General features: G+C 41.9%; 1 protein-coding gene across 2 annotated transcripts in view; it reads left to right on the top strand.

The window, feature by feature from the left end:
• Positions 1–22537, top strand: part of SGMS2 (sphingomyelin synthase 2) — a 97064-nt gene extending 74527 nt beyond the window's left edge. For both annotated transcript variants that reach the window (XM_018049235.1, XM_005681329.3), the window contains exons 3-6: positions 1276–1393; positions 10462–10615; positions 15831–15997; positions 17757–22537. In XM_018049235.1, coding sequence (XP_017904724.1) covers positions 1276–1393; positions 10462–10615; positions 15831–15997; positions 17757–17960 — 643 coding nt within the window. In that variant the 3' untranslated portion in view covers positions 17961–22537. The remainder of the gene's footprint in view (positions 1–1275; positions 1394–10461; positions 10616–15830; positions 15998–17756) is intronic.

Genomic DNA, 27345 nt, shown 5'->3' with positions numbered 1-27345 from the left:
ACAGCAGACTGCAGTCTCAGAGAAAACTTAAAATATGCCACATGCCTGGAACTGTCTGTTTTTCCGGAGATCTTTGGGAAGATCTGGTTTGGGAAGTTTGAGAGCTCTGAAAATGGGGGACCTGGAGTAATATATTGTATGTGCTAGGAAAGTTACAACTAGTAATTCTAAGGGCTTTGTGGGTCTCACCCATGTCTTAATCCCCAGAGCCCAGAGTTTATAGACCCATCTCTGACTGCACAGCAGGGCCATCTTCAGAACTCTTTTTTTTTTAAATTTTCTAAAAAATATTTTTTTTTGGCTGTCCTGGGTCTTAGTTGTGGCATGCAGGAGCTTTAGTTGCAGCATGTGGGATCTAGTTCCCTGATCAGGGATCGAACCCAGACCCCCTGCATTGGGAGCAAGGAGTCTTAGCCCCTGGGCCACTAGGGAAGTCCCATCTTCAGAACTCCCCATGCCCATTCAGGAACCCATGAAGCAGTGGTGCACACAGGGAAAGCCTTTCCCTTTGGAGACAGGGTACTCAGAGCCAGCTTCTAGGAACCACTGCCTCAGACTAAGGACTCAGAGGGCAAAGGACAGGACTAATGTTAGTCAAGACAGCTGTCTCCACCAAAACATACAAAGGGAAAAAGGACTTGTGGCTTTTTTTTTTTTTTTTTTTTTTTGCCTCTTTTCATCAAGAATGCATAAAATAAGGGTGAAATTTACAGCTTCACTCTTAAATATCCTTAAATGCACGAGGACGCTTTGACCGTCTTCAAAATATAATTCTCTGAAAATCTCTATAGTCATAGACAAAATAGTTCATGCCGAAGCTGTCAGAATATATTTGGATGGTCCCCAAATAACCCTTGCTTATATAACTTAGGTTAAATGAGTTGTCCCATTTCCCTATGTGCCCAATTATGTAGTATCACCTTAGCTCATTACTAAATTCCTCTGTGGCTGTGGCTCGCTTATACCTGTGCTGTGTTCCTGAGAGAGGGCTTATTAATGCAGTGGGTTGACTGACAACATAGAGAGGTTCATTGAATTCTCTGGCAAAGAGTGCTTTTTTAAGGAGAGGTGGTTATTTAACCTTTAAACTGCTTTAACTCACCAGAGACTCATGACACCTTTGGGGCCCAACCCACCTAGATTGATCACAGTATGTGAATCTTTAGTTCAGAAAACTGCAGATATTTTTTATTCTGTTAAACCTTATTTTATATTGTCTTTAGGATCAGAAAGCCCCAGTAAACCTATTTTTTCCCATCCCTATTTTTCCCTTAGGTCAATAGTGGGGCGCAGATTCTTTTTTATCATTGGAACTTTATACCTATATCGCTGTATCACAATGTATGTCACTACCCTCCCGGTGCCTGGAATGCATTTCCAGTGTGCTCCAAAGGTAAGCCCCTCCGAATTACCCTTTAGAGGACGTTAAGCAGTGATTGAGCATCTGCTCTCTCTTATTTGTTCTCCTAGACACATTCATATGTGTTAACTGAAATCTAGCACATTTTTGCTTTGCTTTAGACTTTGTGGGGGAGAAATGAAAATGTGGTAATAAAATGTATGTCTTTGTGCATAAAACGTTTATTTTCTGCTACCTGGAAGTTACTGCCTGATTTTGGACTCTGCTTTTTTTTTTTTTGCCTTTTCATTTACTCATTCATCCAGTCATTTTGGAAGTATTAAGTTCCTGTTGTATCCCAGGCACTGTATGATAGCAATGACCAAAATGAAGTTCTCCTCCTCTGAGAATGTATATTCTTATGGAAGAACGGCAATGAATAAATAAAGTCATAACTTGTTACATGGTGGTGGGTCAAATAGCTGTCAGTTGGAGTAAGGGTGAGTAAAATAAATAAAGCTGAGTAAGGGTGAAAGGGACTGTGAGGGTAGGAACTATTTTATATAGGCTTCCCCCACGGCCCAGTGGTATAGAATCTGTCTGCTGATGCAGGAGACGTAGGTGCCATCCCTGGGTTGGGAAGATCCAAGGGAGAAGGAAATGGGCCCTCACTCCAGCATTCTTGCCTGGGAAATCCCATGGTCAGAGGAGCCTGGTGGGCTACAGTCCATAGGATCGCAAAGAGTCAGACATGACTGAGCAACTGAAACACGACAACACTATTTTACAGAGTGGTCAGGAAAAGGTCTTCAATAAGAAAGCTTTTAGCCAACCATGCTTAGGGAGTGAGCCATGTGGATGGGGTGAGAACTCCAGGACAAGGAAATAACCATCATGGTGCATTCCAGAAAAGCACGGAGACCTGTGTGGCTGAGCAGAGTTGTGAAAAGTTGAGATGATGCAGCCACATATTTCACGGGACCTTTAGCCCACTGTAGGAACTTGAACCTTGGTGGTGACTGTGATAGTGAGGAGAAGTCATTCCATTTGGGATATATTTTGAAGGTAGAGCAGACAGGATATACTAATAAGTTGGACATGGGTTTAAGAGAAAGAAATCAAGGATGAACTCAGAGGTTTTAGTAACTGGAAAGACAGAGTGGCCTTTTGCTCAGATTGTTGTTGTTTTTCATTTGCTAAGGCGTATCTACCTCTTTGCGGCCCCATGGACTGCAGCACTCCAGGCTTCCCTGTCCTTCACCATCTCCCAGAGCTTGCTCAAACTCATGTCCATCGAGTCGGTGATGCCATCCAACCATCTCATCCTCTGTCACCTGCTTCTCCTCCTGCCTTCAATCTTTCCCAGCATCAGGGTCTTTTCCAATGAGTCAGCTCTTCACATCAAGTGGCCAAAGTATTGGAGCTTCAGCATCAGTCCTTCCAATGAATATCCAGAGTTGATTTCCTTTAGGATTGACTGGTTTGATTTGTTTACAGTCCAAAAGAATCTCAAGAGTCTTCTCCAACACCACAGTTCAAAAGCAGCCGTTCTTTCCCACTCAGCCTTCTTTTTGGTCCAACTCTCACATCTGTACCTGACTACTAAAACAACCATAGTTTTGACTATATAGACGTTTGTCGACAAAGTGATGTCTCTGATTTTTAATACACTGTCTCAGTTCAGTTCAGTTGCTCAGTCGTGTCTGACTGCGACCCCATGAATCGCAGCACGCCAGGCCTCCCTGTCCATCACCAACTCCCAGAGTTCACTCAGATTCATGTCCATCGAGTCAGTGATGCCATCCAGCCATCTCATCCTCGGTCGTCCCCTTCTCCTCCTGCCCCCAATCCCTCCCAGCATCAAAGTCTTTTCCAATGAATCAACTCTTCGCATGAGGTGGCCAAAGTACTGGAGTTTCAGCTTTAGCATCATTCCTTCCAAAGAAATCCCAGGGCTGATCTCCTTGTTTGTAATAACTTTCCTTCCAAGGAGCAGGTGTGTGTTAATTTCATTGCCATAGTCACTGTCTGCAGTGATTTTGGAGCCCAAGAAAGTAAAATCTGTCACTGCTTCCACTTTTTCTGCTTCTATTTGCCATGAAGTGATGGGACCAGATGTCATGGTCTTAGTTTTTCGAATGTTGAGTTTTAAGGCAGCTTTTTCATTCTCTTCTTTCACCCTCAGCAAGAGGCTCTTTAATCCCTCTTCACTTTCTGCCATTAGACTGTTACCATCTGCGTATCTGAGGTTGTTGATATTTCTCCCAGCAATCTTGATTCTAGCTTGTGATTCATCCAGCCTGGCATTTCACATAATGTGCTTTGCATATAAGTTAAATAAGTAGGGTGACAATATACAGCCTGACATACTCCTTTCCCAATTTTGAAGCTGTCCATTGTTTCATGTCCAGTTCTAACTGTTGCTTCTTGATCATCATACAGGTTTCTCAGGAAACAGATAAGATAGTAAGGTGGTCTGGTATTTCCATATCTTTAAGAATTTTCCACAGTTTGTTTTGATTTACACAGTCAAAAGCTTTAACGTAGTCAATGAAGTAGAAGTGGATTTTTTCTGGAATTCCCTTGCTTTCTCCGTGATCAAACAGATGTTGGCAATTTGATCTCTGGTTCCTCTGCCTTTTCTTTCTAAACCCAGCTTGCATTTCTGGAAGTTCTTGGTTCACGTACTGCTGAAGCCTAGCTTGGAGGATTTTTACCATTACATTGCTGGTGTGTGGAATGAGTGCGATTATATGGTAGTTTGAACACTTTGCCATTGCCTTTCTTTGAGACTGGCATGAGAACTGACCTTTCCCAGTCCTGTGCCACCGTTCAGTTTTCCAGATTTGCTGACATATTGAGTGCAGCACTTTAACAGCATCATCTTTTAGTATTTTAAATAGCTCAGATGGAATTCCATCATGTCCACTAGCTTTGTTCATCGTAATGCTTCCTAAGGCCCACTTGACTTCACGCTCCAGGATGTTTGGCTCTAGGTGAGTTAATCACACCACTGTGGTTATCTGGGTCATTAAGATGTTTTTTGTATAGTTCCTCTGTGTATTCTTGCCACCTTTTCTTAATCTCTTCTGCTTATGTTAGGTCCTTACCATTTCTGTCCTTTATTGCGCCTACCCTTGCATTAAATGTTCCTTGTTATCTCCAGTTTTCGTAAAGAGATCTCTAGTCTTTCCCATTCTATTGTTTTCCTCTATTTGCATTTTTCATTGAAGAAAGCCTTCTTATCTCTCCTTGCTCTTCTCTGGAACTTTGCATTCAGCTGGGTATGTCTTTCCCTTTCTCCATTTACCTTTTGCTTCTCTTCTTTCCTCAGCTATTTTAAAATTCTCCTCAGACAACCACTTCACCTTCTTATATTTCTTTTTCTCTGGGATAGTTTTGGTCACCGCCTCCTACACAGTGTTAAAAACGTCTGTCCATAGTTCTTCAGGCATTCTCTACCAGATCTAATCCCTCAAATTTATTTCTCACTTCCACTGTATAATCACAAGGGATTTGATTTAAGTCCTACCTGAATGGCCTAGTGGTTTTCCCTACTTTCTTCCATTTAACTCTGAATTTTGCAATAAGGAACCGATGATCTGAGCCACAGTCAGCTCTAGGTCTTGTTTTTGCCGACTGTGTAGAGCTTCTCCATCTTTGGCTGCAAAGAATATAATCAGTGTGATATCTATATTTACCATCTGGTGATGTCCATGTGGAGAGTCGTCTCTTGTGTTGTTGGACAAAGGTGTTTATTATGACTAGTGTGTTATTCTCTTGAAGAACTCTGTTAGCCTTTGCCCTGCTTCATTTCGTACTCCAAGGCCAAACTTGCTTGTTACTCCAAGTATCTCTTTACTTTCTACTTTTGCATTCCAGTCCCCTATGATGAAAAGGACATATATTATTTTGGTGTTAGTGCTAGGAGTTCTTGTAGGTCTTCATAGAACCATTCAACTTTAGCTTCTTTGGCCTCAGTGGTTGGGGCACAGACTTGGATTACTGTTATGTTGAATGATTTGCCTTGGAAATGATTGGAGATCATTCTGTTATTTTTGAGACTGTACCCAAGTACTTCATTGTGGACTCTTCTGTTCACTAAGAGGGCAGCTCCCTTTCTTCTGCAGGATTCTTGCCCACAGTAGTAGATATAATGGTCATCTGAATTAAATTCACCCATTTCCTGAGACAGAGGGTGAGAATGGATACTGAGACTATTGTAAGCAGGATTTATAGTTTCTCCAGGTAGAATCATTTCTCAAGAGAGCTGTTAATCATCTTAGACTCCAGTGTGCCCTGGTTTATAAAAAAGGAAATGTGCAAATCATGTGCTTTCTGGGCAAGGGAGTAAAGCCTAACATTTTTTACTGAACACTAAGCAGATGTCCAAGGTGGAGGGAAAAAATAGAGTTGTTCTAAAGAAGTCAACAGTCTCCTTCACCAGATATAGGTGTGGTTTGAGAAGCTCTAATTTTCTAAAGCCATCAAGGCAGAAAGTGTGTGTAATTAAAACAGTGTACATATTGAATTTAAACATTGGCTGATTTTTAGTGAAACTAATTTAAGGCATGGGAGAAGTTCAGAGGCATAATAAATACTTCTAAGGGGTTATTGTGGTGGGTTAAATGAGGAAATGGCCACAGGAGAGAAGGCAAGCCCATCCTAGTAAAAGGTGTGATTTACAGGGATGAATTGCTATGATTACAGAAAGAAGTAAATTAGAGATTATCTTCTATGGAAAACATACAATTTTCAGAAGCCACAAGAGCAAATGTTACTGCTGAATAACTGAGATGCAAAGACTCACAAGGAAGCTCTAGGGACATCCTTGCCAATCAGCCCCTGTGTTCAGTTGTCAAGACCCAGAACCTCTTTCTGAAGCATCAGCAGGCTTTGGGTGCCTAGATTGTGGCTCAGTAAAGCAAACACACATCAGTTTGTTTGACTAGAGAGGACGTGGTTTGACAGAACAGGGAGCAGAATTGCATTTTAAATGTGGTCCAGCCTCCGGCTTCAGCGCTCCTTAGATTTGTGGTTGCAAAACTGTTACAGAATATACCTGTCTCCTCTGCTGCTGACTCTATAGAATGCCCTCAGTGACTGAGAGCAATGACAGAACTCTGTGTGCTGAAACCACTTGCTCTGGAAGGCTGTCTGACCGGCCACTGATGCCTGACGTCACTCGTTACGCACTGGGTGTGGTCACAGAAGCCGTTGCAGTGAAAGGCCCTCGGTAGAATCGTTGACTTGCAGTTTTCTGGTTGCCCTCCTTCCTTCTCCATCCTAGGGTTGAAGTCCTTAGGTTATGATTTTCTCCATCCCACCCACCCAAGCTTTGGTTCGCAGGCACAACATCTGAGTTCCGACAGCTGTGTTTAGATGGATGTTGGCCTAGTTGTTAGGACTCGCAGGAAATGCTTTAGGTCTTCAAATCCCTTTTTCCACAGGAAATATTGGGCTGGCACAGCTACTTTGCTTTTCCTGAGAAAGCTGCCCTCTCATCCTTGCTCTAGAGGTGCAGAGGACCTCTTCTTTTCTAAATTGAAGGGAATGTATGGATGGGAAGGTTTCTGGTTTGGCAGCAGCCAAGTTGATCTCTTTTGTACCTAAGTTATTTTGGGGGGAAATGGTGTGTGAAGGTCACAGTTGGAGGAACCCTTGAGAACACTGAGCTCTGTTTTGGCTATTATGATCAATGCTTCTCTTTCTGCTTTTTTACATCGTCAACTCTACATTCAGAAATAGCATGGAATGGTATAAAAAATGAGGAAATTAAGAGGAACTAGAATTTTAAGTGGTGTATGATGGAGGTCCCAATGAAATAGAACAGATCTAGGGCTTCCCTGCAGGAGACCTAGGTTCGATCCCTGGGTTGGGAAGATCCCCTGGAGGAGGGAATGGCTACTGACTCCAGTATTCTTGCCTGGAGAATCCCATGGACAGAGGAGCCTGGCGGGCTACAGGCCATGGGGTCGCAGAGAGTCGAACATGACTGAAGGGACTGAGGATGTGCACACACAGGAAATAATCCATTAATCTCAACTCTGTTACCTGTCCCTTCCTGTTTTCTTTCCAAGAAAACTCCTCTTTCCCTCTTTTTAAACTTCCTTTCTTGAAGTTCTGTTTGGCATTTATGCTGAGCGTGTTCTGACGTCTAAGATAGCAGTGACAGGATTGAGAGATTGAGGAGCAGAAGAGAGCCCTTCCTCTGTCCTGTGAAATGTTACTGCAAATTTCCATACCTGAATACCGCTGGAAGGGAGGAGGGTGGAGAGAATGGGTGGCGGTAGTATTTTCACTCCTGGTTTGGTTATACCTTTGGATTAAGTGTTTTTGCACTTAGAAAATCCAAGCATTGAGTTGGGGTGGGTGAGTGGATTTAAAAAAAAATTATTATGGTTTTGAAGTGAAGAATGTGTTCTTAAAACTGAGAACACAATGGTCGGCTGGAGTGTACATACCTTTTTATTTGATCTCAGTGTTGACAGTTTGTACCAACCACACAACCAGAAATTCCTGAAGGTCCACCTCAGATCTGATAAAGCGCATGCTAGATTCTATCCTGCACATCAAGGGCTTTCAAGCATTCCATGTGGTCTGCGGGGAGTCCTGCAGTTCTGTCAACAGTCCTTCTCTTCCCCGGGTATGCATCCTTTGAAAAGCGAGAAAGTAGTGAAAGCGTTAGTAATTCAGTCATGTCTGACTCTTTGTGACCCCATGGACTGGAGCCTACCAGGCTCCTCTGTCCGTGGGATTCTCCAGGCAGGAATACTGGAGTGGGTTGTCATGCCCTTCACCAGCGGATCTTCCCCACCCGGGGATTGAACCTGTGTCTCTCATGTCTCCTGCGTTGGCAGGCAGGTTCTTTACCACTAGCACCCCCTGGGAATCCCCTGCGAATCCTTTACTGCCTTCTGGATCTATCTTTTCAAGGCAGGGTCACCTATTGCTTAACATGTTTGTCTTAAGGACTGTCAGCTCAGTGAAACCTGTATATTCTCTTGGGTTAACCTCCTGGGCTTGTCCTGAGCCAACTTTGGAAGGAGGTTAAGTTTCCCTGAAACCTCTAGTTTCTTCCCTTGACCTCTAATCCTGTTTCCCATCATCTTGTGCTACAGAGCCCTACACTTAACTATCAACCCAGCATAGTGTGTTTGCCTTTTTACAGGGGTCATCTGAATACCAGACATGTTTCCACATCCATAAGATACTTTTCACTGGAAACTTGTTAGACGAAGATTCCTGCCCCAGTGCCTATGGTACTGAACAGGATGGGTTTCCACCTGCTTTGGAGACTGGAGTGTCTTCTTACCCATCTGTACACATCTCACCCTCTTTCACAGCTGCACGTCTGCTTGGACCAGACACTACCTGTCTGCACTGCCAAAGACTTGAACCACCACTGTGATCGGCCTGGCTACGTCTCAGGGGCCAGTGCCTAGAAGAATCGTCACTGAGTGTGAAAAGCAGCGTGTCACATAGCTGTGTGCCCAGGCCCCAAGCGAATAGTCATTGACGGTCTTTCTGTATTTCTCTTCTCATGTCTCCTCTTACTTCGTTTTATTTCTGAGTATCATTCTTTGATTTTCTAAACCTACTCACTTGATATTAGGCTGATCCGAAGTCTTCCACCCGGTGGCCCAGCATTTTAGTATTCCAGTTTCTCATGTATTCCCGCTCAGTCCACTATTCCTTCCCGTATACCTAAGGTTTGGGTTTTGTTGTTGTTGTTTTTTAGTACAATTTTTAAAGGTTACTCTCCACTTACAGTTATTATGAAATACTGGTTGTATTCCCTGTGTTGTACAATACATCCTTGAGACTTTTTTTTTAATTGGAGGATAATTGCTTTACAATGTTATATTGATTTCTGCCATACAACAATGGGAACCTGCCAAAATTATACATGAACCCCCTCCGTCTTGAACCTCCCTCCCCTCTCTCGTCCCACCCCTCTAGATATCACGGAGCACCAGGCTGCTTTCCCTGTGTTACGTAGCAGCTTCTCATTACTTTCTCAATTCACCCTATCCTCTCCATGCCCCGCTGTGTCCACAAGTCCGTCCGTCAAACCTGTAACCCTGGGCAATCTGGGGGCAAGAGTCGATGGACTCTTGTGCTCCACTGGAAGATAAGCCTTGATGGGTCTAAGCCTCTGGATTGACGATGGCTGTGTCCACAGTGCATCTCCATTTCTTACACCCAGCAGTTTGTACTCCCGCCTTCCCACCCCTGTGTCGCCTCTCTCCGCGGCTCTGTCTGCTCATTGGTAACCACTAGTTTGTTCTGTATGGCTGTCGGTCTGCTTCTTTTTTTGTTATAGTCACTAGTTTGTTGCATTTTGTAGTCGATTCTACACGTAAGAGAGATCTGTGTGCCTCAGCTTGAATGGGTTATAAACCTCTGACTGTTGTATCACACTCCTGCTCTAGCCCTTCATTGTCCCTGCGTCATCATGGACGCTTCTCGGGGCTTCTCCACCTCGCCCAGGGGAGCCCTTCACTCACCCCCTGCCACGGCACACAGATTTTTGCTCTGAGGATGTTTTTCCTGATCAAGCCACTCCCTTTAAAGCAACCAGTACATCCCTAATCCATCATTTTCAAACCTATTTAAATTATTTAACAAATTTCAGCTCTTTTAAACTGCAGATATTTGGATCAGACATTAATACAACTATATGCGCCCTCTAGGCTGCCTACTTAACATGAGGTAGGGATACTCTGTAGAGTATTAGTAATGTGGAGGGCAGCCGAATCAAATATTAACTATCCGAAACCCCGACTTCCCCTGCAAAGAGGAAAGAGAGGAGCTTTGATCTTTTCAGTGCATAACTGTGGTGAAGTCATTGGTTATTAATATTTTTAAAAGCTTTGCCCAAGGACACACCACCACCAAGACATATTATTAGTAACATACTGAATAATTTAGAACATGTCACTAAAACTGGCCAATGCAATGAATAAAACCCAGTTTGAGGAGCTTCCCCCTTGGATTCTTTTTGACTTAAAAAGGAAAAAAAATCACAACTGATGACCTTTGTAAATGTCACATAAATTAGGCTAACACTTGATTTCTCAGCTTGTGAATTTTCTTCCTGATCTTCTTGTGTCATTCAGCTCAACGGAGACTCTCAGGCCAAAGTACAGCGGATTCTACGGCTGATCTCTGGCGGTGGATTGTCCATCACAGGATCGCACATCTTGTGTGGGGACTTCCTCTTCAGCGGCCACACAGTTGTGCTGACACTTACTTACTTGTTCATCAAAGAATGTAAGTGATAACTCATTCCGGCTTTGTTGATTGTTGCAGTGACTGGAATCCCTAGGCCCTGAAACTAATGAGCCCTTATTCTGTTGAAATTAAGAGCCATGGAAGGAGGGGTGTGTGTGTGTGTGTGTATTAAAGATCATTTCAACCAGTCATGAACACTGAAGAGTTAAATCCTAGCCCTGGCTTCTTGCTAACATTCAGCATGCCTCCAAAATGTCTCCTTCCTTGGTTAGTACTTCTTAAGGTGTGTGCATGCTAAGTCACTTGAGTTGTATCTGACTTTGCAACCCTATGGACTGTAGCTCGCCAGACTCCTCTGTCTCTGGGATTTTCCAGGCAAGAATACTGGAGGGGCTTGCCATTTCCTACTCCAGGGGCTCTTCCTAACCTAGGGATCAAACCAGAGTCTCTTACAGTCTCTTGTTTTGGCAGGTGGATTCTTTACCACTAGTGCTACCAAGGTATGAAAGGCTATTTTAATATTGGAATTAAGAGGAATCATTAAGTTTATTGCAAAAAAGAATCAACCTGCTCCAGAGCCCAGTGGAAAGGATTTTTGAGTGAAATTTCCATTTTACGGATTCATTTCATCATCCCCAATGCTTTGCTTAACGTTTTCCTCTTTTGTAACTTTTCCTTGTCCCACTTTATTCTAATTTCGTCACTTCCAGTAGCTTTCTATGCTTTAATAGGCATCTTCACGAAACATTTTGCCAATTCTGACCATTTTCTTCTTATCTTAAAAAACAACATGGAGATGAGAATGTGAAATATCTTTCCATATTTATATACTTAATTCTCATTATACAAAGTTCTTGTGTATTCCAATAACTTCGTGGGGAGGGGGCCTAGAATATCTTGTTCATTGGAAAGAGGGGTGGGGACTGTATTTGATTTTAGCTGCCAGCACACCCCCTTGTAGATTTCTGGAGGCTTTGTGTAGTTGGGCCCATTATCTCAAAACTCTTTTGAAGTAGTGATGCTTCGTCCTCCATTTTTACCAGCTGGTCAGTATTACCCTTCATCTTCAATTGCAAGATACCCCATCTCCATGCCAGTACTCTTTTGGAGTCTTATCTCAATTCTGTTCCCTTGCAAAGCATATCATAATGGTCTTTGGGCAGAAAGCAGGGGAAGGAGACCTCCCTTCTGTCCCCTTTGCTCAGTTCTCTTCCTTCCTCTTTTAACCGTCATCAATCCAAACAGGTTTAGACCCATCATGGTTTCTCTTCCAGTGGAGCAGAGGTGAATTCTTGCCCTTAGATTGCCTGGGATATATAGGTTTTAATTCTGCTTTGAGGGCATTATGACAAAGAGATGCGAGTCTCTGTAGTAGATGAAGTCTTTTTGTTTTTTGATGGCAACTGTATATCTTCTGAATTGTTTTCTTTCTAAATGCTACATACAAGCCTTGAGCAGGGTGAACAGTCTATTAAGTGTTCGGCCTTTGTCACACTGTCTGCCTTGAAGGCAGAGGCCTTGGGCACCTTTCCCCTCGTATTTATGTTCTTACACTGTTGGGGAAGTGGTGGAAGATAGGAACCTAGTTCTTTGTGGGCACCAGTATCTCCTTCAACTTCAGTCTTCTGAAATTTCTAATACCTAGTTGTTGGTTCTGGGTGGCGGGCAGAGCGATTTATGTTGTGTGTGGTTCTCACTCCAGCTTCTGGAAAGGTCCCATCTCTGTGTAAGGTCACTCTCCAGTTGAGAGGTTCATTTGGGTGGTAGAATCTTCCCTCTAATCTGTTACATCATAAAAGCTTATAGAAGACGAGGATGATGGCAGGGAGATGTTACAAGTTGAGAGTGAAGCCACTGTGGGTGGAAAACCAGGTAATGAAGAGAAAATACCCCAGGAAACGGAGGGCCAGTTTGATAACTGAAGACGAGGGGACGTTACCAATAACAACGAGTAGACAGAATGCTTCCTCTGTGCTGGGCACTCTTCTGAGCCCTCGGTACAGATTAGCTTATTTAATCCCTGCAGCCACCCCAGGAGGGAAGCACTGGTTTCCCCCATTTTTTCAGAGGAAACTTAAGCATAAGGAAAGTGAGTGACTTAGCCACAGTCCACAGTTAGTAATTGGAGGCTGACTTCAGCAGTGCCACTCTCAGTTTCTTGGCTCTGCTTAGAATTTTTGGAAACCCAAGTGTCTGGTCTGGTAGAATTGCTCAGAAATAGCCTTGATGTTGGCTTATTGTTGTTCCTTTACCTCCGCGCAATAGGGCAACTGCATAATTATTTCTCTACTTCAATAAAGGCAAGTGCAGTGCGTAGACATGTTTCCTTCCCCAGGTATGGTTTGGGCTTGAGATCTTTAAACTTGTGTAAGTTTACATATAGCAAGGAAAGAATTACATTCTGCTTTCTCTAAGCTTTGTTGAGAAACAAAAGGGCAAATCTGTAATACTGGATATGAACCCAGCTTTAGGGTCCGTTCTGTACGTAAGCCAAGTATCCCGTGTTTAGGTCCGCTTCCTATGCAATTAGGGGAAACAGCTTCTAAATTATACCATGTGTTGTTGTTATGAGTAAGCAGTGGTTCCAGTGGTTTCTTTGGAGATTCCGCTGCTAGAGTTAGACGCATTATTTGTATATTTTTGCTTTCCTGACTTTTGATCGTTTTGGACACTCCTTGTTTGACATTCTGTTGTCATTGGTGGATTATCATCGGGACCTAGGTTCCTTCCCTATAAAGTTGGCCTGGAGAAACCCACCTAGCTCTTAGTACCAAATGTCTTACTAGTTGAGAAAACTTTTTCTTCCTCTTTCTTTTTCACCTTGCTACTACACTGAGTCCATTATCTCTGGTGGTCATTGACAGGCAGGGATCGGATCCCACACAGACAGTGGAGTTTATTAAGAATTGTGTCATCATCTCTCAGCTCAAGGTTATCCCTGGCGATAGAATGAGAAAGCAGAGAGGATTGCCATTTTGCCATTTCTGTTTCAAAATAGTTTATATTAAATCTTTTATTTGGGTCCACCAGTGTTCTCAATTAATGAGCAGTGGTCCCAATGTAGTAGCTAATAGGGAATATATTTTTATGGGAGAGCAGTGCTAGGGTGTCTAGATATTCCTAAAGCCTGATTTTCAATTCTGTGAGTAGTAAATTGATCATTCGGGCCACCTCCTTACTCCCCACCCGCTTCAGCTTTGCTTCTTGTGCATAACTGTTAATCGCTCAGTCATGTCCAACTCTTTGCAACCCCATGGACTGTAGCCCACCAGGCTCCTCTGTCCGTGGGATTTTGCGGGCAAGAATACTGGAGTGGGTTGCCATTTCCTCCTCCATGCGATCTTCCTGACCCAGGGACAGAACCAGGCTCTCCTGCATCTGCAGGCAGATTCTTTACCGTCTAAGCCACCAGGGAAGCCCCTCTTGTGGATAAACCAATACACAAGGTTTGCTGAAGCATTTTGAACTTTTAAGGTAAATAGCAGGTGACCCGTGAGGATGGGAAGGAAGCAAGACTGGTGTGGGATTTCAGGCAAGGGTAAGGGCTGTGGTGCTGGAGAATCATATTTAGTGAAAGCTCCAGATTTCTGAATGTTACTTCAGTTTTTAACATTCAGAGCCTAACAGAACAGTTATGGGGACTGGATCTGGCCTCCCACATTACGGAAGTAAGGCTTCTCCCAGCTATAAAATTCTTGGATTCCATGAGCTATTGGCTGGAACCTAGTGGCAGGATGAAGCAAGTAAGAATTAATGAGTTGTACATTCAGAAGTAGGAAATCAGACTTTCAAATACAAATACAGGTTTATCATCTTACTGTTCCACGTTGGACCTAAAGAGCACTAGCTATTTTATTTTTTACTTGAACCATCCCTGATTTGATGTGTCATGTAACGTTCTGAAAAGTAAATATCACTATACAAATAATCACAGTTAAATATGAAATAAATTTCAGTATTACATTATTATCTTTGTGAGCTAATAAAGCTTTAAAAGAGGGGAAAAAAACAGTTATTCAAGAGAATGAGTGCTGTTTCCATTTACACCTGTGTCATTACCGCCTGTGTGGGAAGGTTGGTGCAGGATCATGTTTAACCTGTGAAGGGCCTTACTGCTGCTGCTGCTGCTCAGTCGCTTCAGCCGTGTCCGACTCTGTGCGACCCCATAGACGGCAGCCCACCAGGCTCCCCCGTCCCTGGGACCTCCAGGCAAGAACGCTGGAGTGGGTTGCCATTTCCTTCTCCAGTGCGTGACAGTGAAGTCGCTCCCTCATGTCTGACTCTTTACAACCCCATGGACTGCAGCCTACAGGCTCCTCCGTCCATGGGATTTTCCAGGCAAGAGCATTGGAGTGGGGTGCCATTGCCTTCTCTGGTGAAGGACTTTAGTTCTCTCTTAAAGCTGATCAGTGTCGTGAACATAGTGGCCTCACTAGGTAAGGCTCAAACCCATAAGTGAATTGGCAAGAACCCTAAGCTTTTACTTTGCTGCTGTTGTTTAGTTCCTAAGTCGTGTCTGACACTTTTGCAACCCCATGGACTGTAACCCACCAGGCTCCTCTGTCCATGAGATTTCCCAGGCAAGAATGCTGGAGTGGGTTGCCATTTTCTTCTCCAGGGTATTTTCCCAACCCTGGGATCGAACCCACATCTTCTTCATTGCAGGTGGATTCTTTACCACTGAGCCACCTGGGAAGCCCAAGCTTTACATAGGGACTGTCCTGTAGTTGCTATTGGCAATAACAGCATAAAATTGCTGAGAATCAAAATATTGCTAGGCACAAATGCCATTTTTCTCTCCCTGCAGGAATGAAAATAAGTTTATGTATAAGAACTAAAATCACTCTTGCTTTCTCATCCCTCGTTTCCATAGACGGTACCTTTTTCTTTTGACCTCTGCCCTTTTTCTTTCCAGCGGAGTCCCTGTGGGAGCCAGTATGAGCCAATCTCAACCTAACGTGAAATATTTCTGTTCTCTTCCTTATTTGCGTGAGCAAAACCTAAAGCAGTGTTACCAACCTGCACAGGGAAATGACTATTAGACCCGCTACCAGCAGCCTCCCCTGCCCCCACCCCCTCAACCTGAGCAAATCCTGGGCGGTTCACAGTGACTCGTAACTTTGGGTTATCCATTTTCTCCACCGGTGACATCTCGGCCTTAGAAAGACTTTTCTCAGGTCTTTAGGGCAGACTGTCATCGTTCAGTTCATCTCGGGGAATGCTTCTTAACTCTTGCCACTTTTCTGCTGTCCAGATTCGCCTCGCCACTTCTGGTGGTATCACTTAATCTGCTGGCTGTTGAGCGCTGCCGGGATCATCTGCATTCTGGTAGCACACGAACACTATACCGTCGACGTGATCGTGGCCTATTACATCACAACTCGGCTCTTCTGGTGGTACCATTCCATGGCCAATGAAAAGGTGAGAGCGGTGAAATTATCCTTGGATAATTTCTTTAAAGGCAGGGGGCCTCTTTTCACACAGCGGGGGGTTCATGTAGCTTAATGGGAATAACTGCTGTTGCCACCTAAATGTGTGGTTGAGGTCAATTGACTTATAGGGATGACTGTCTCTTAAAGAATGTCACAAATATAAATGACATTTAAGGGTAAAATGCTGTGTAATTGTAGAGCACAGTGTTTTACTCATCAGGTAACGTATAGGAGAATTAAAACTGAATAAAAATTTAGGAGCCTTCTCTGTAGAAGCTTTGTTGTGCAGCTAGGTGAGACACTCAGAGAACTTATTTTGAGGAAGACACCAACTCTTTTAAAGTCAGGCAAAAATGAGTAACTAATGAATAACTGGACTTTGTACATCTTTTAGTGATACTATGCTCTCTGACTTCCCTTCCTATCCTTCTTTCCTTATTTCTGCTGCCTCTTTTTCCCATATGATTCTTTTTTTTCTTCTCCCATTCATTCTGAAAGAGGTGGCTCAGATGTCATCTCTTCTGAGAAGCCTTGCCTATCTCCTGCTCTCTGCCTCTAGTCTCAAGACAGAATGATTCCTTCACCGTGTCTTCCTAGCCCCAGTGTATGTCCTTAGTGTCAATAGAGTTAGTCTGCGTGCCATGACTTACTTATCTGGGGATGTGAGAAAAAAAGTGAAAGTGTTAGTCACTCAGTCGTGTCTGACTCTGCGATTCTATGGACTGTAGCCTGCCAGGCTCCTCTGTCTATGGGATTCTCCAGGCAAGAATACTGGAGTGGGTTGCCATTCCCTTCTCCAGGGAATCTTCTCAACCCAGGGATTGAACCTGGGTCTCCTGCTTTGCAGGCAGATTCTTTACTGTTTGAGCCTCCAGCAAAGCCCACTTATCTTGGGATAGTCTGATTATTGTCCAATACCATATTTTCCATTTTGTCTGATGCTTACAGTGTTGCGAGAATTTGTGAACAATGAAATATGCTATTCCCTACGGATCTAACTCCAGTTCTCAGTGTTGTGCCCACTAATAAATGCCCTTTCTATGGATTACTTCATTTGTCCTTGTGGCTCTGTTTCCTACTTACATCTTCCTTCTTCCGGTCCCATCTAGGTATCTACTAACGCCACTGAACCGAAATCTCCATCTTTCCCCTTAAAGACTGTCAACCTTATGAGCTCTCCTTTCACTCTTCCACCTTCCTTGAGCCATAGATCTGACCGCTCACATATCCTGAAGATTTTTCTCCTGGAGATCTCTCACATCCATTCCTGAGTCTCCATTCTTCCTGGAATCACAGGCAGATTGCCTGAGCCACAAAGAGGGGAGGGGTTCAAGGGTGGAGCCAGAGTCTTGTCAGAGTTGATGCATGCGTGCTAAGTCGCTTCAGTTTTGTCCACCTCTTTGCGACCGCATGGACTGTAGCCTGCCAGGCTCCTCTGTCCATGGGGCTTCTCCAGGCAAGAATACTGGAGTGGCTTGCCATGCCCTTCTCCAGGGGATCTTCCCAACCCAGGGATTGAACCTGTGTTTCTTATGTCTCCTTCATTGGTAGGCTGGTTCTTTATCACTAGCGCCAACTGGAAAGCCCCATCAGAGTTGGAGAAAGGAGCAACGGCAACTGTTGTCCTGTGATTCAGATTCTGCTGGTTTCCCTGTTCAGTTATAGCAAATGACAGTTTAATTCAGAAGCAATGTAGGGTGCAAATCGTGAAAAATATGTCTCGTTTTCCTGTTCTTTACCTTTTACAGAACTTGAAGGTGTCTTCACAGACTAATTTCTTGTCTCGAGCGTGGTGGTTCCCCATCTTTTATTTTTTTGAGAAAAACGTACAAGGCTCGATCCCTTGCTGCTTCTCCTGGCCTCTGTCCTGGCCTCCTGGCTGCTTCAAATCATCTTGCAAGAAATACTCACGGGTTCAGAAGATTGGCGAAGATAATGAGAAATCTACCTGAGGAGCAGAGCAGAGGCATTGGCTCTTACACCAAAAGAGTTATCGCTGTAACCAAAGGTATAGTTTTGATTTTTATTTTAGGAAAACTGATCACTAAAGGAAGAAGCGGACCAAGTTTTGTGCAAGTGATTAGAAAGATGAACGAAGTATTACCCTTGGACTGTTTTTTTTTTTTTTTTTTTAATTCATCCTGAGAAAGTTAAATTCTCCTTCGGCTCTTCATTCATTGGTGACAAGCCCTCCAACTGGGATTTTACTAATGAGCTTGTTAAAGAGGTGCCAAAGAACAGGCTACTCCTTCCTTATTCTTTCTGCAGGAAAGCTCTCTACTTCAGAATTTTTTCAGGATTTTTTTTTTTTTCCTCCAAGGTCAAAAGAATTTGTTAAAATTTTAAATAAATAAAGATATCTGGATACAGACAGCTACTGTGTAAATAAAATCTCCAAATGCTGAGAGTGGTTTTTAGCATTAGGCTTCTTAGCCGTGGGTTGTGAGTGAACTTTGGGTGAACCTTGTTTCTGCCCTGCCTTAGGGGAGGTCAGGGTCAGGTCTGGGAATATGTGCTGCTGCTACCAGCCAATGTACTCCGTGTCACTTTCACTTTATTTTTTTTTTAATTGATAGTTCACTTTTTAAGTTATAAAATTAAGTCAATAGAGAAGTGTTTGAGACACCCCGCAGATTTCACATGTGTGTAAATATTTCATTCTGAGATCCCTATGACAGGTACACAGGAGACATGGGGCTGTGTATGCGAATGAGGGGGGCTTCTGTTCTCCACATATAGATTCGCATCTGTGCCCCCCAGGGCAGTCAACAGTGTAACGCAGGCTGAGCATACATAGGTGTGTGAACTGACACTGCTGCCCTGTGGGGAACAGGCCTGTGTTTTTCTCCCAGGTCACACACACCCTGGCTGAGATCTGTCATGGAGCTGTGAATTGGAACTCAGAAATCCAACTGGGCACATGTCATTGAAAACCGTTTCTTCCTAGTTCCATTGTGCTTTATGGAAAAACCAAGATAGAGTCCAAAAGTTTTATCTCATCCTTGCCTTTTAGCAAGAGACTCGTTTCTTATGTACTGGTCCTAAGGACACATACCACAGTTGAATAATTTTACTTTGACCCTGAAATTATACCACGGTGCTGCACTGTAATCTGCGGTTAGGATAGGTGCGTTAGATGGTGACGGCTCCTCAGTAAAGGGGGGTAGCTGCTTCTGAGGTTCTTTCAGGTGATGTTAAAAAAAAAAAAAAGATGGATTAAAAAAAAAAAATCCGGCCAGATTTAGTGCATTGTTTAATGCTGTTGAATCTTTTGGAAAATTCTTGGCTTGATTTCTTTAAACTTCTAGTAATCATAGAAAAAAAATTTAAGGTTACAAAATCATCAACAGTAGTCAGGGGAGAAGTCAGTCTGGGTAGCAGGAGGCAGTTACCTTTATATTGATGGTGAAGATTTCTCCCCACTTAGAATGAAAAACATCCCTAAGTTTGTCATTGTCAATGAGTCAGCCTCGACTCGGTACACAAAATTGAACTTGAACTTGTCTAAGAGAAGCACAAAACAATTCTGTTCAGAAGGGTCATCCTCCTTTGGTGCTAAAATTCTGTGTATGTTTTCAGTATGATTCTTTCTGTAAAAGAGAAACACTAAAGGTTGAATCAGAAGGTAGAAAGACTAACTTACTTATTTAAAACACGAATTGAAACCCTATACATCCTTGGCAGGTTTTGAAATGCAAGAAGTCTTTCCAGTATTTATTATTAAGTCAATAAGAACCATATGTACAGCTTACGTGGTGTATTTAGCTATACTTCTACGTAATTTTCACTTATTTTCATTTGTTAAATATTGACGCTGGCGATAAGACAATGTATTCCACTTGAAAATACTGATTTTAAATTTTTCCTATCTAATTGTGAGGAAAAGTATCTGACACAGAAGCTTGAGTTTTGTTCTCCTGACACTGATATATTCCTTGAGCCTTGAATTTAAATAAAACAACCTGATATACCTTAGAGCCTCATTCAGCTAGATCTGGTATAACCCACTCTTTTTCAAATTAAGTAAGGAAAGGTGTTTAAGCTTTAAAAATCATGGTGTATTGATTATTGGACAACCTTGAAAACAGTATAAACTTTGCATTTTAATCAAGTAATCCAGTTTTCGTTTTTTTTAAATACCATCACCTTTTGAAGAACTTTAAAAACATCTGTGACCCCATGTATGGACACCACTGTTCCCATGTATATGCCACTGCTCTGTAATAGATGCTGTGGAAGCATGTGGTATGAAAATAAGGGGAGAGGGGACTATTAGAGGTTCTAGATGGGAAAATAAGAGAAATAGCAAAACCCATTTACATTTAGGAAACCAAACTTGAGGTTCAACCCCATATGCCACTTGGGGATATAAATCTTAAACAATTATTAGTCTTACTGTGGTGATAATTTCACAATATGTACAAATAAATCATTACATTGTAAACCTAAAATTAATATAATGTTTTATGTCAATTATACCTCGACTGAAAAAAAGAACATAATTATGAGCTTGCTTTTTGAAACAACATAAGATCTTATCTATTATCCTTGTTTTTGTACGCCAGTGCGCCAGTTTGAAGCTTTTTCTGGGATTAAGTCCTTGGTGCAATATTTCTATAATATATAATTTCTATGAATGATGCCACATTAAAAAAAAATCTTTCGAGTGAAAATGAGTTCCTTTCAGATTCTTTTTTTTTTTTTTTTCTAAGTTCCTACATGAGCTCTGAAAACAGTCTTCTTACCCACTCAGTTCCACCCAAGGTAATTTGGAATTTGGTATTTAATTTCCTGGCATCTTGGGAAACAAGTTTTGCTATGGAAGGAGGGTGGGGAGGTGGTTGTGACTGAGCTGGTTGATGAATGACAGTGCTTAAGGTTCTCTGCTGTACAGCAGTGCCCCCTTGTGGAAATATGTTATAGGTCTTGGAACACGAACTAGGCACAAGTGTATTTCCAAGGTTTTAAAGGCATTTTAAAATTATTATTTTTACCAGTAATCTGAAAGCATCATAAAAGTAATTATTTTTTTCAAAAGGAATTATTTTAAAGGCATTTTAAACCTTTTCCAAAGGGAAAATGTGCTTAGATCGCAGGGGTTATAATTCTAATCTTTTATCCATCTGATCAAAGAAAATTTGCAGACCATTTTTACCTCTCACTATCACAATCATTAATGTCTCCCTTTATAACTTCCTGTACTTTGTTTATCTTGAAACACCAAATTGGCCATCTTTCTCGTGTGTGTGTGTGTGTGTGTGTGTGTGTGTTTCTTTTTACATGCTAGAATTCATGCAGTTACTTTTTTGAGAGTTAACATCTTGTTCCTTGAATATTTTGAGTATTTCTATTAAAATTCTTTTATATTGTTGACTTTATTTTGCTCTGTAAAGCTGATTTCAAATGTAAGCCAGTCTTAACACACTCACTCCTGTAGTGTAAGGAAGTGTGAGAAGGAATTCTTAATAAATGAGTTTACATGTTTAAATCGGACATATTATAATTAATATGCCATATGTTGAAGGCTTTTCTATTTGTATGTATAAAGAGTCCTTTTTCAATGTCATTGTGTTGCAATAATTTAACTCCTCTGACTTACTTGCTAAAAATATTTATTCTATTAAGAAGTGCTCTTGACTTCAATACCTAAACCCTGAAAATCATGTCAAAAGGTACCCAAAGATAAGTTTTTATACAGATACACACCTTGTAAGTTCTGACTTATTTTATTACTCATTAATCTAACTATGTTGTGTTCTGAATGAATCATGAATAAGAATAGCTGTTTATTGTGGATTTATTTAAAACTGTCCTTTAAAAGAAAAAGAAGAAGCTATAAGCTAATCTAATTGCCAAGTTGGAATTCATTATTTAGTTTACCTCCTATGCAATGATTAATGCTGCAAAATGTATGGTTATGTTATACTATATTCACAAAAGCGAGATTATTACAAGGTTTGAGAGGTAGCCAATTGCATCGTTCGGAAATTTACTGTACTGTTTCAATGTGTTAAGTGCCTTGTTGTAAAGTAAAATTCTAAGTCTAGAATTCATTATTTTCCTGACATATATTTTTCATTATGATATATACTGTATATCGCTGTAATAGTTTTATTAAATGCTTATGTTTTAATTAAATATGTAAATTTCAGAAACTCTTTTCTCTTACCCACTGGTACCTTAATCATTGGTCTGTCATACAGATTTGAATTCAGGTTCCTTTTTTCAAGAGGGGAAATTCTCTTAGTTTAGAAATATGTTTTCCATGCTTGTGCTTTTGTGTTTGTAAAAACATTTCAGGAGGAATTTGGGGGCGTTAACTATAGTTTGTACTTCAAAATGCCATTTTACATTTACATTTTAAGTGCCTAATTGTTAGTTAAAACTAATTTATGTTTCTATTCTAAAAAAAGAATGTGTCTACTTGGTTTCTAATCTCTCTGGCTTTGCTTAAAAAAAAAAAAGCAAGAGCCTATACTTTGTATTTACCCAATAAACCACCATGACATCAACAGTCTTTTCAAAATTAGTATTATGGTTTTCTTCAATTAAAACAGATTATTGCTTTCTTTAAATGTTTGTAAAAAATTATTTAGTTTTAAGTAGCTATTAAAACCACAGGAGGGTTATTTTCTTCAAGCACTATTTTTTAAATAAGCTGATAACAGCATACTAATTAAACTGGGGTGTGTTATTTTCCTCCCCTTGGATTTAAGGTGAGAAATAATTCACAACAGTATAAGGTCATTCATGGAGAGGTATAAAATCAGGTCCCTACTCCATAATTCAGATTCTCATTGTGCACAGAGGAACAAAATCATAATTCAGATTCTCATTGTTGACAGAGTAAAAAATAACAAAATGATAAATCACTAATTCTTCAAGGAAAGCAGAGTCCTTTCTGTTGCTCAGTTCTGAAAGAAATTATCATCCTCTTCTTTCACAAAGTGAGCCCCAAAGGTGATGTCCTTAGCCAGACTTCAGTAGTCACTGAAACAGTGGTTTGCTATCAGTTGTTTCTGGGCCCCCTGATAAAAGATGAAGGCATGACCCTTAGAGGACCTCAGTGGGATGAGGGCACAAAGGTAAGATAATATGGTTCAAAGAGGAAATTGTTGGATAATTCAGGTTTCTTTGGATTATCTGGAAATGATAGAGTGAGTCTAAATCACAATAGTCTCTGTCACCTCCACCCCAGTTGTGGATGAAGACCTTATTCCACCCTTCTGTTTGAGATATTGGCTTGCTGATTTTGCTGGCCAGAGCCTCAAAGATTGCCTTTTTTTTTTTATCAAGAATGCATGATACAAGGAACTAGTGTGATGTTTGACAAACCTTGACACCTAACTTTTCCCTTTCCTTAAAAAAATGTTTTTTGTTTAGTTTTTGGCTGCACTGGATCTTCGTCGCTGCACGTGGCTTTCTGCGGCTGCAGAGAGCAGAGGCTACTCTCTAGTTGTGGCACCCAAGCCTCTGATTGTGGTGTGGCTTCTCCTCTTGCTGAGCACGAGCTCTAGGGTGAGGGCTCAGTTGTGGCCCATGGGCCTAGTTGCCCCGTGGCATGTGGGATCTTCCTGGACCAGGGATCGAACCCATGTCCCCTGCATGGGCAGGAGGATTCTCAACCACTGGACCACCAGAGAAGTCCTTACATTTCATTTTCTTCTAATAAAATATAAGACTGTCAGAAGCATAATACTAGATTACTCACCAAATAATGAGTAACAATGCATGTTAGAATAGTGGATTATGCACTACTGTGTGCCTAAAGCGTATTTAATTTATATGTGGCAGATGTAGAATGAGGTGTCTTACTTTACAGTTTTTATGCTTGGCATACATTCTTGAATCTTTACAAAACCCCACAAGGTAGACAAGGAAAGAGTTGGTGACCTCGTTTTGCGAGATGAAAGAGCTAAGAAGTGTTACAGCAGGAACCTGAATCTTGTTTTCTCTGGTTTTCTGCCTCCCTGTGATAATTACTATGGCTACCATCACTGTTCAGAGGTTTTGTTTTTGTAGTTGTTGTTGCTTGTTTTTAGAGAAGTTTATTCTCTTAGCCAATTCGTTTGTTGAGAGGGAAACTGATCCTTGGAACAAGTTCTTTGTCCAATGCTGCTGATTTTTCTTGTAGTTGGGATTTACTACATTTCAGAGGGGGAGAAGAGTCAACTCTTCTAGTGCAAAATGGCCTTGAAAACAAGTGAATCTCTGGGTTTGAGCTTACAATAAAACAAAGTTATTACAAGTATCCCTTGTAGGATGCTAAAGCTAAATCACTTCAGTTGTGTCCGCCTCTGCAATCCCATGGACTATAGCCTACCAGGCTCCTCTGTCCATGGGATTCTCCAGGCCAGAATATTGGAGTGTGTTGCCATTTCCTCCAGTAGTACATAATTACTGTCATGCACCTTAGCCTTACACAGGTTGGGGGCGTGGTGGTTGGGAAGTGCATAAGGTTTCATCTCTCAATGTGACTCTCGGGGATTAGTCTCGAGGGGAAATCAAAAGGAGGAAGAAATACATTGACCTGCTTTCAAAGGACAGCAAAGGAAATGGAACGGAGTCTTGGGACACATAATAGTCTGGGTTGATTCTGGGCTCCCCAAGGGACCAAAGTGAAGCCATAGGATTGTTTGGCCCTAGTGTGAACTGGTTCTCTGTACTAAAAATCTGTCCAACACATGTGCTTGCGTCCGACCAAGTGTCTGGGCACACTTTGCCTCAGTTCTTGTTTCCAAGAAGTTATCTCTTTCTCTACCTAAATTCCTTTAAGCTAGCATGGATCAGGCACTGCAAGTTGGTGTCCTCTTGTTTAACACCAGGCGAATCTCATTATACTCCTTTTACACTTGAAGGAACTCTGACTCAGAGAGATAAACGGGGCACACAACTGCTGATGGGCACACAGCTGCTGATGGGCACACAGCTGTCCAAAGCCTGTAATTTTCCCATTGCACCAATGGGATGGAAGAATCACCCCACATGGGAGGAATGAAGGAGAAGAATGGCCTCTTGCAGAAATCTTTTGACAACCAAGTTTTGTGTTGTTCAGAGCAAAGTTAAGGAGTGCGTGACCTTGAGCTCTGTAAGATGCCGTGACCCACATTCTGCAGATGTCCTGGGTCCAAGTTACCTCTAGTCCTTTCATCTGTGTGTTCTCTTCCTCTTTATAACCCCATGCCCTGTAACCGATGTGCAGTGATAGCATCTTCCCTCTCCTTTCATCACACACCTGCCTCCAGCAGATGGCAGGAGCCCTGGGTCTGCAAGGAGACTCGCCCCCAGAGCACACACCCCAGGGTCCCCAGGCACACAGGGCTTTGCAGGGAGGAAGGGATACTTTTTGAACATACTTTGTATTACATCTGGTCAATTTCCTAGTCCATAGTTTGAAGGGAATGTTTACATTTGACACCAGGGGAAAGACATTTCCCTGATGTCCTAGTGTTTAAGCTGTTTTAACAAAATACCATAAACTGGGTAGCTTAAACAACAGACACGTCTCCTGGTTCTGGAGGTCGGGAAGTCGGAGTCCAGGGTGCCAGCACGGTCAGTTTCTGGTGAGGCCTGTCTTTGCTGTTTCCTCTCATGTGGGACATGGCACGTAGAGAGAGCTCTGATCTCTTTCTCTTCTTTTAAGGACCCTCCTTTCATTACCCGGTCTGACCTTCTCTAAACCCAATAACCTTCCAAAGACCACACCTTTGAATGTAGTCCTCTAGAGGTTTTATTTCAACATAATGGATTTTTTAATTGTTTTTGATGGGGAGGGGGACACAAACATGTAGTCCATAACACCTGGGTTTCAAATTTGTATAAAATCAAAGACATTTGATTTTACACAAAAACATTTTTTAAAATCAAAGTGCACTTTTTATAAGCTCTGAAGCTCTTTGGGCCCCGTCTCTTCCGATCTGTGAGCCTGTTGATGAATGCAAGGCACTTTGCCACTGCTTCAGTGAGCAGCCCCTCTGTCCTAGTCAGGCTCCTCTTATCCTGGTCTGCTGTGCTGCGGCGCCCAGTCCAACCATGTGAGGTGCTTCCCCAGACAGACTGCCACCTGTCTGCTGAAGAAGGCAGGGGACACGGTGGCCCTGTGCTCTCTGGGTTTGAACCTCGCTTCTTCCAGGACTGGCTTAGGTGAAGGCCTGAAACAAGTTGCCTGGCCTCTGTGCCTCAGTTTCTTTATCTGTGGGTTGGAACAGTCCCTGTCTCACAGAACTGTTGCAAGAAATGAAAGAGGTCGTTATAAGGCAAACATTCAGTGTTAGCCAAATGCAGTTAAATCTCTTAGGTACAGGAGTTCTAGCTCTGAAATTATTCGTGTATATCCAGATCTTGGCTTGTCCTAAAAGTTCAGGAGAAGTCTCATCTCCTGAAAGCTTTGCCTTACTTCTCTAAATCTGAATTCCTCCCTAAAAGATACATACAAAAAAAATTGTCAAAATGTGAGATACACTCACTAGTTTAAGATCTTAAAAGACAAGCCCTGTTAATACACCAAATTAAAGTTCCTTCAGAGAAAGAATTGTCTTAATATTCATCCCAGTGTCTAATTAAGTTCTTACCATAGCCAGTATTTGTTGAATGATATTTTTCTACCTACCATCATGTTGCAGATTGGAGGTAAGGTATAGTAAAGCAGTTGATACTGCCTGATGATATACATCTATTATATATTAGACGTATATAATAATGTCGAATTAGCAAATAAACTTCATGGAATTTTAAAATTTTTTTGGAAGTTTTAGAATTTTTAAATTGCAAGAATTTAATAATTTTCTACTTAATACAAGGTACATATGTTTGTCATGCTGTACAAACTTTTTGGATTTCAGTTGAGAACAATGTCCAGTGTTGGAGCTTATGTTTCTAAAGTCCCCACACCACCTACCTTCCCCACATTTACCACACTAGATAAAAACAAGCCCCCCCCGTATTTATTCCAGTATAATTTTAATAGAAATCGGAAATAAGCTAGGTATTTCTTAACAGAGAATTGGACTAACATTGTGACGTACCTGTAGTGTTGGTTTCGTCTCTGCCCCTTTACAGAACAGTCAAAATGATTCTATTAAAACATCAGGGTTAAATAGGAAGAGCAGATTAGTAAACCAAAAACATAGTGTGATGCCATTTATGGGGCAGCAGGGGGAATCTATGTAAGCATATACGTAATCTGAGAGGAAAACATCGCACTTTTACCAGAGATTCTCTCTCGGGGGTAGAAGGACAAAGTGCCCGATTGTATGTGTGTGTACGTACTTTGTTCTGTTGGTACTTTGGTCTTAGTACCAGTTCTATTTCTTGGTATTTATCTAACTGAAATAATCA

The sequence above is a fragment of the Capra hircus genome, chromosome 6 (genome assembly GCF_001704415.2).
Source record: "Capra hircus breed San Clemente chromosome 6, ASM170441v1, whole genome shotgun sequence".
In the NCBI taxonomy this organism is placed as follows: Eukaryota; Metazoa; Chordata; class Mammalia; order Artiodactyla; family Bovidae; genus Capra; species Capra hircus.
This window is presented reverse-complemented; position numbering and strand designations above follow the sequence as displayed.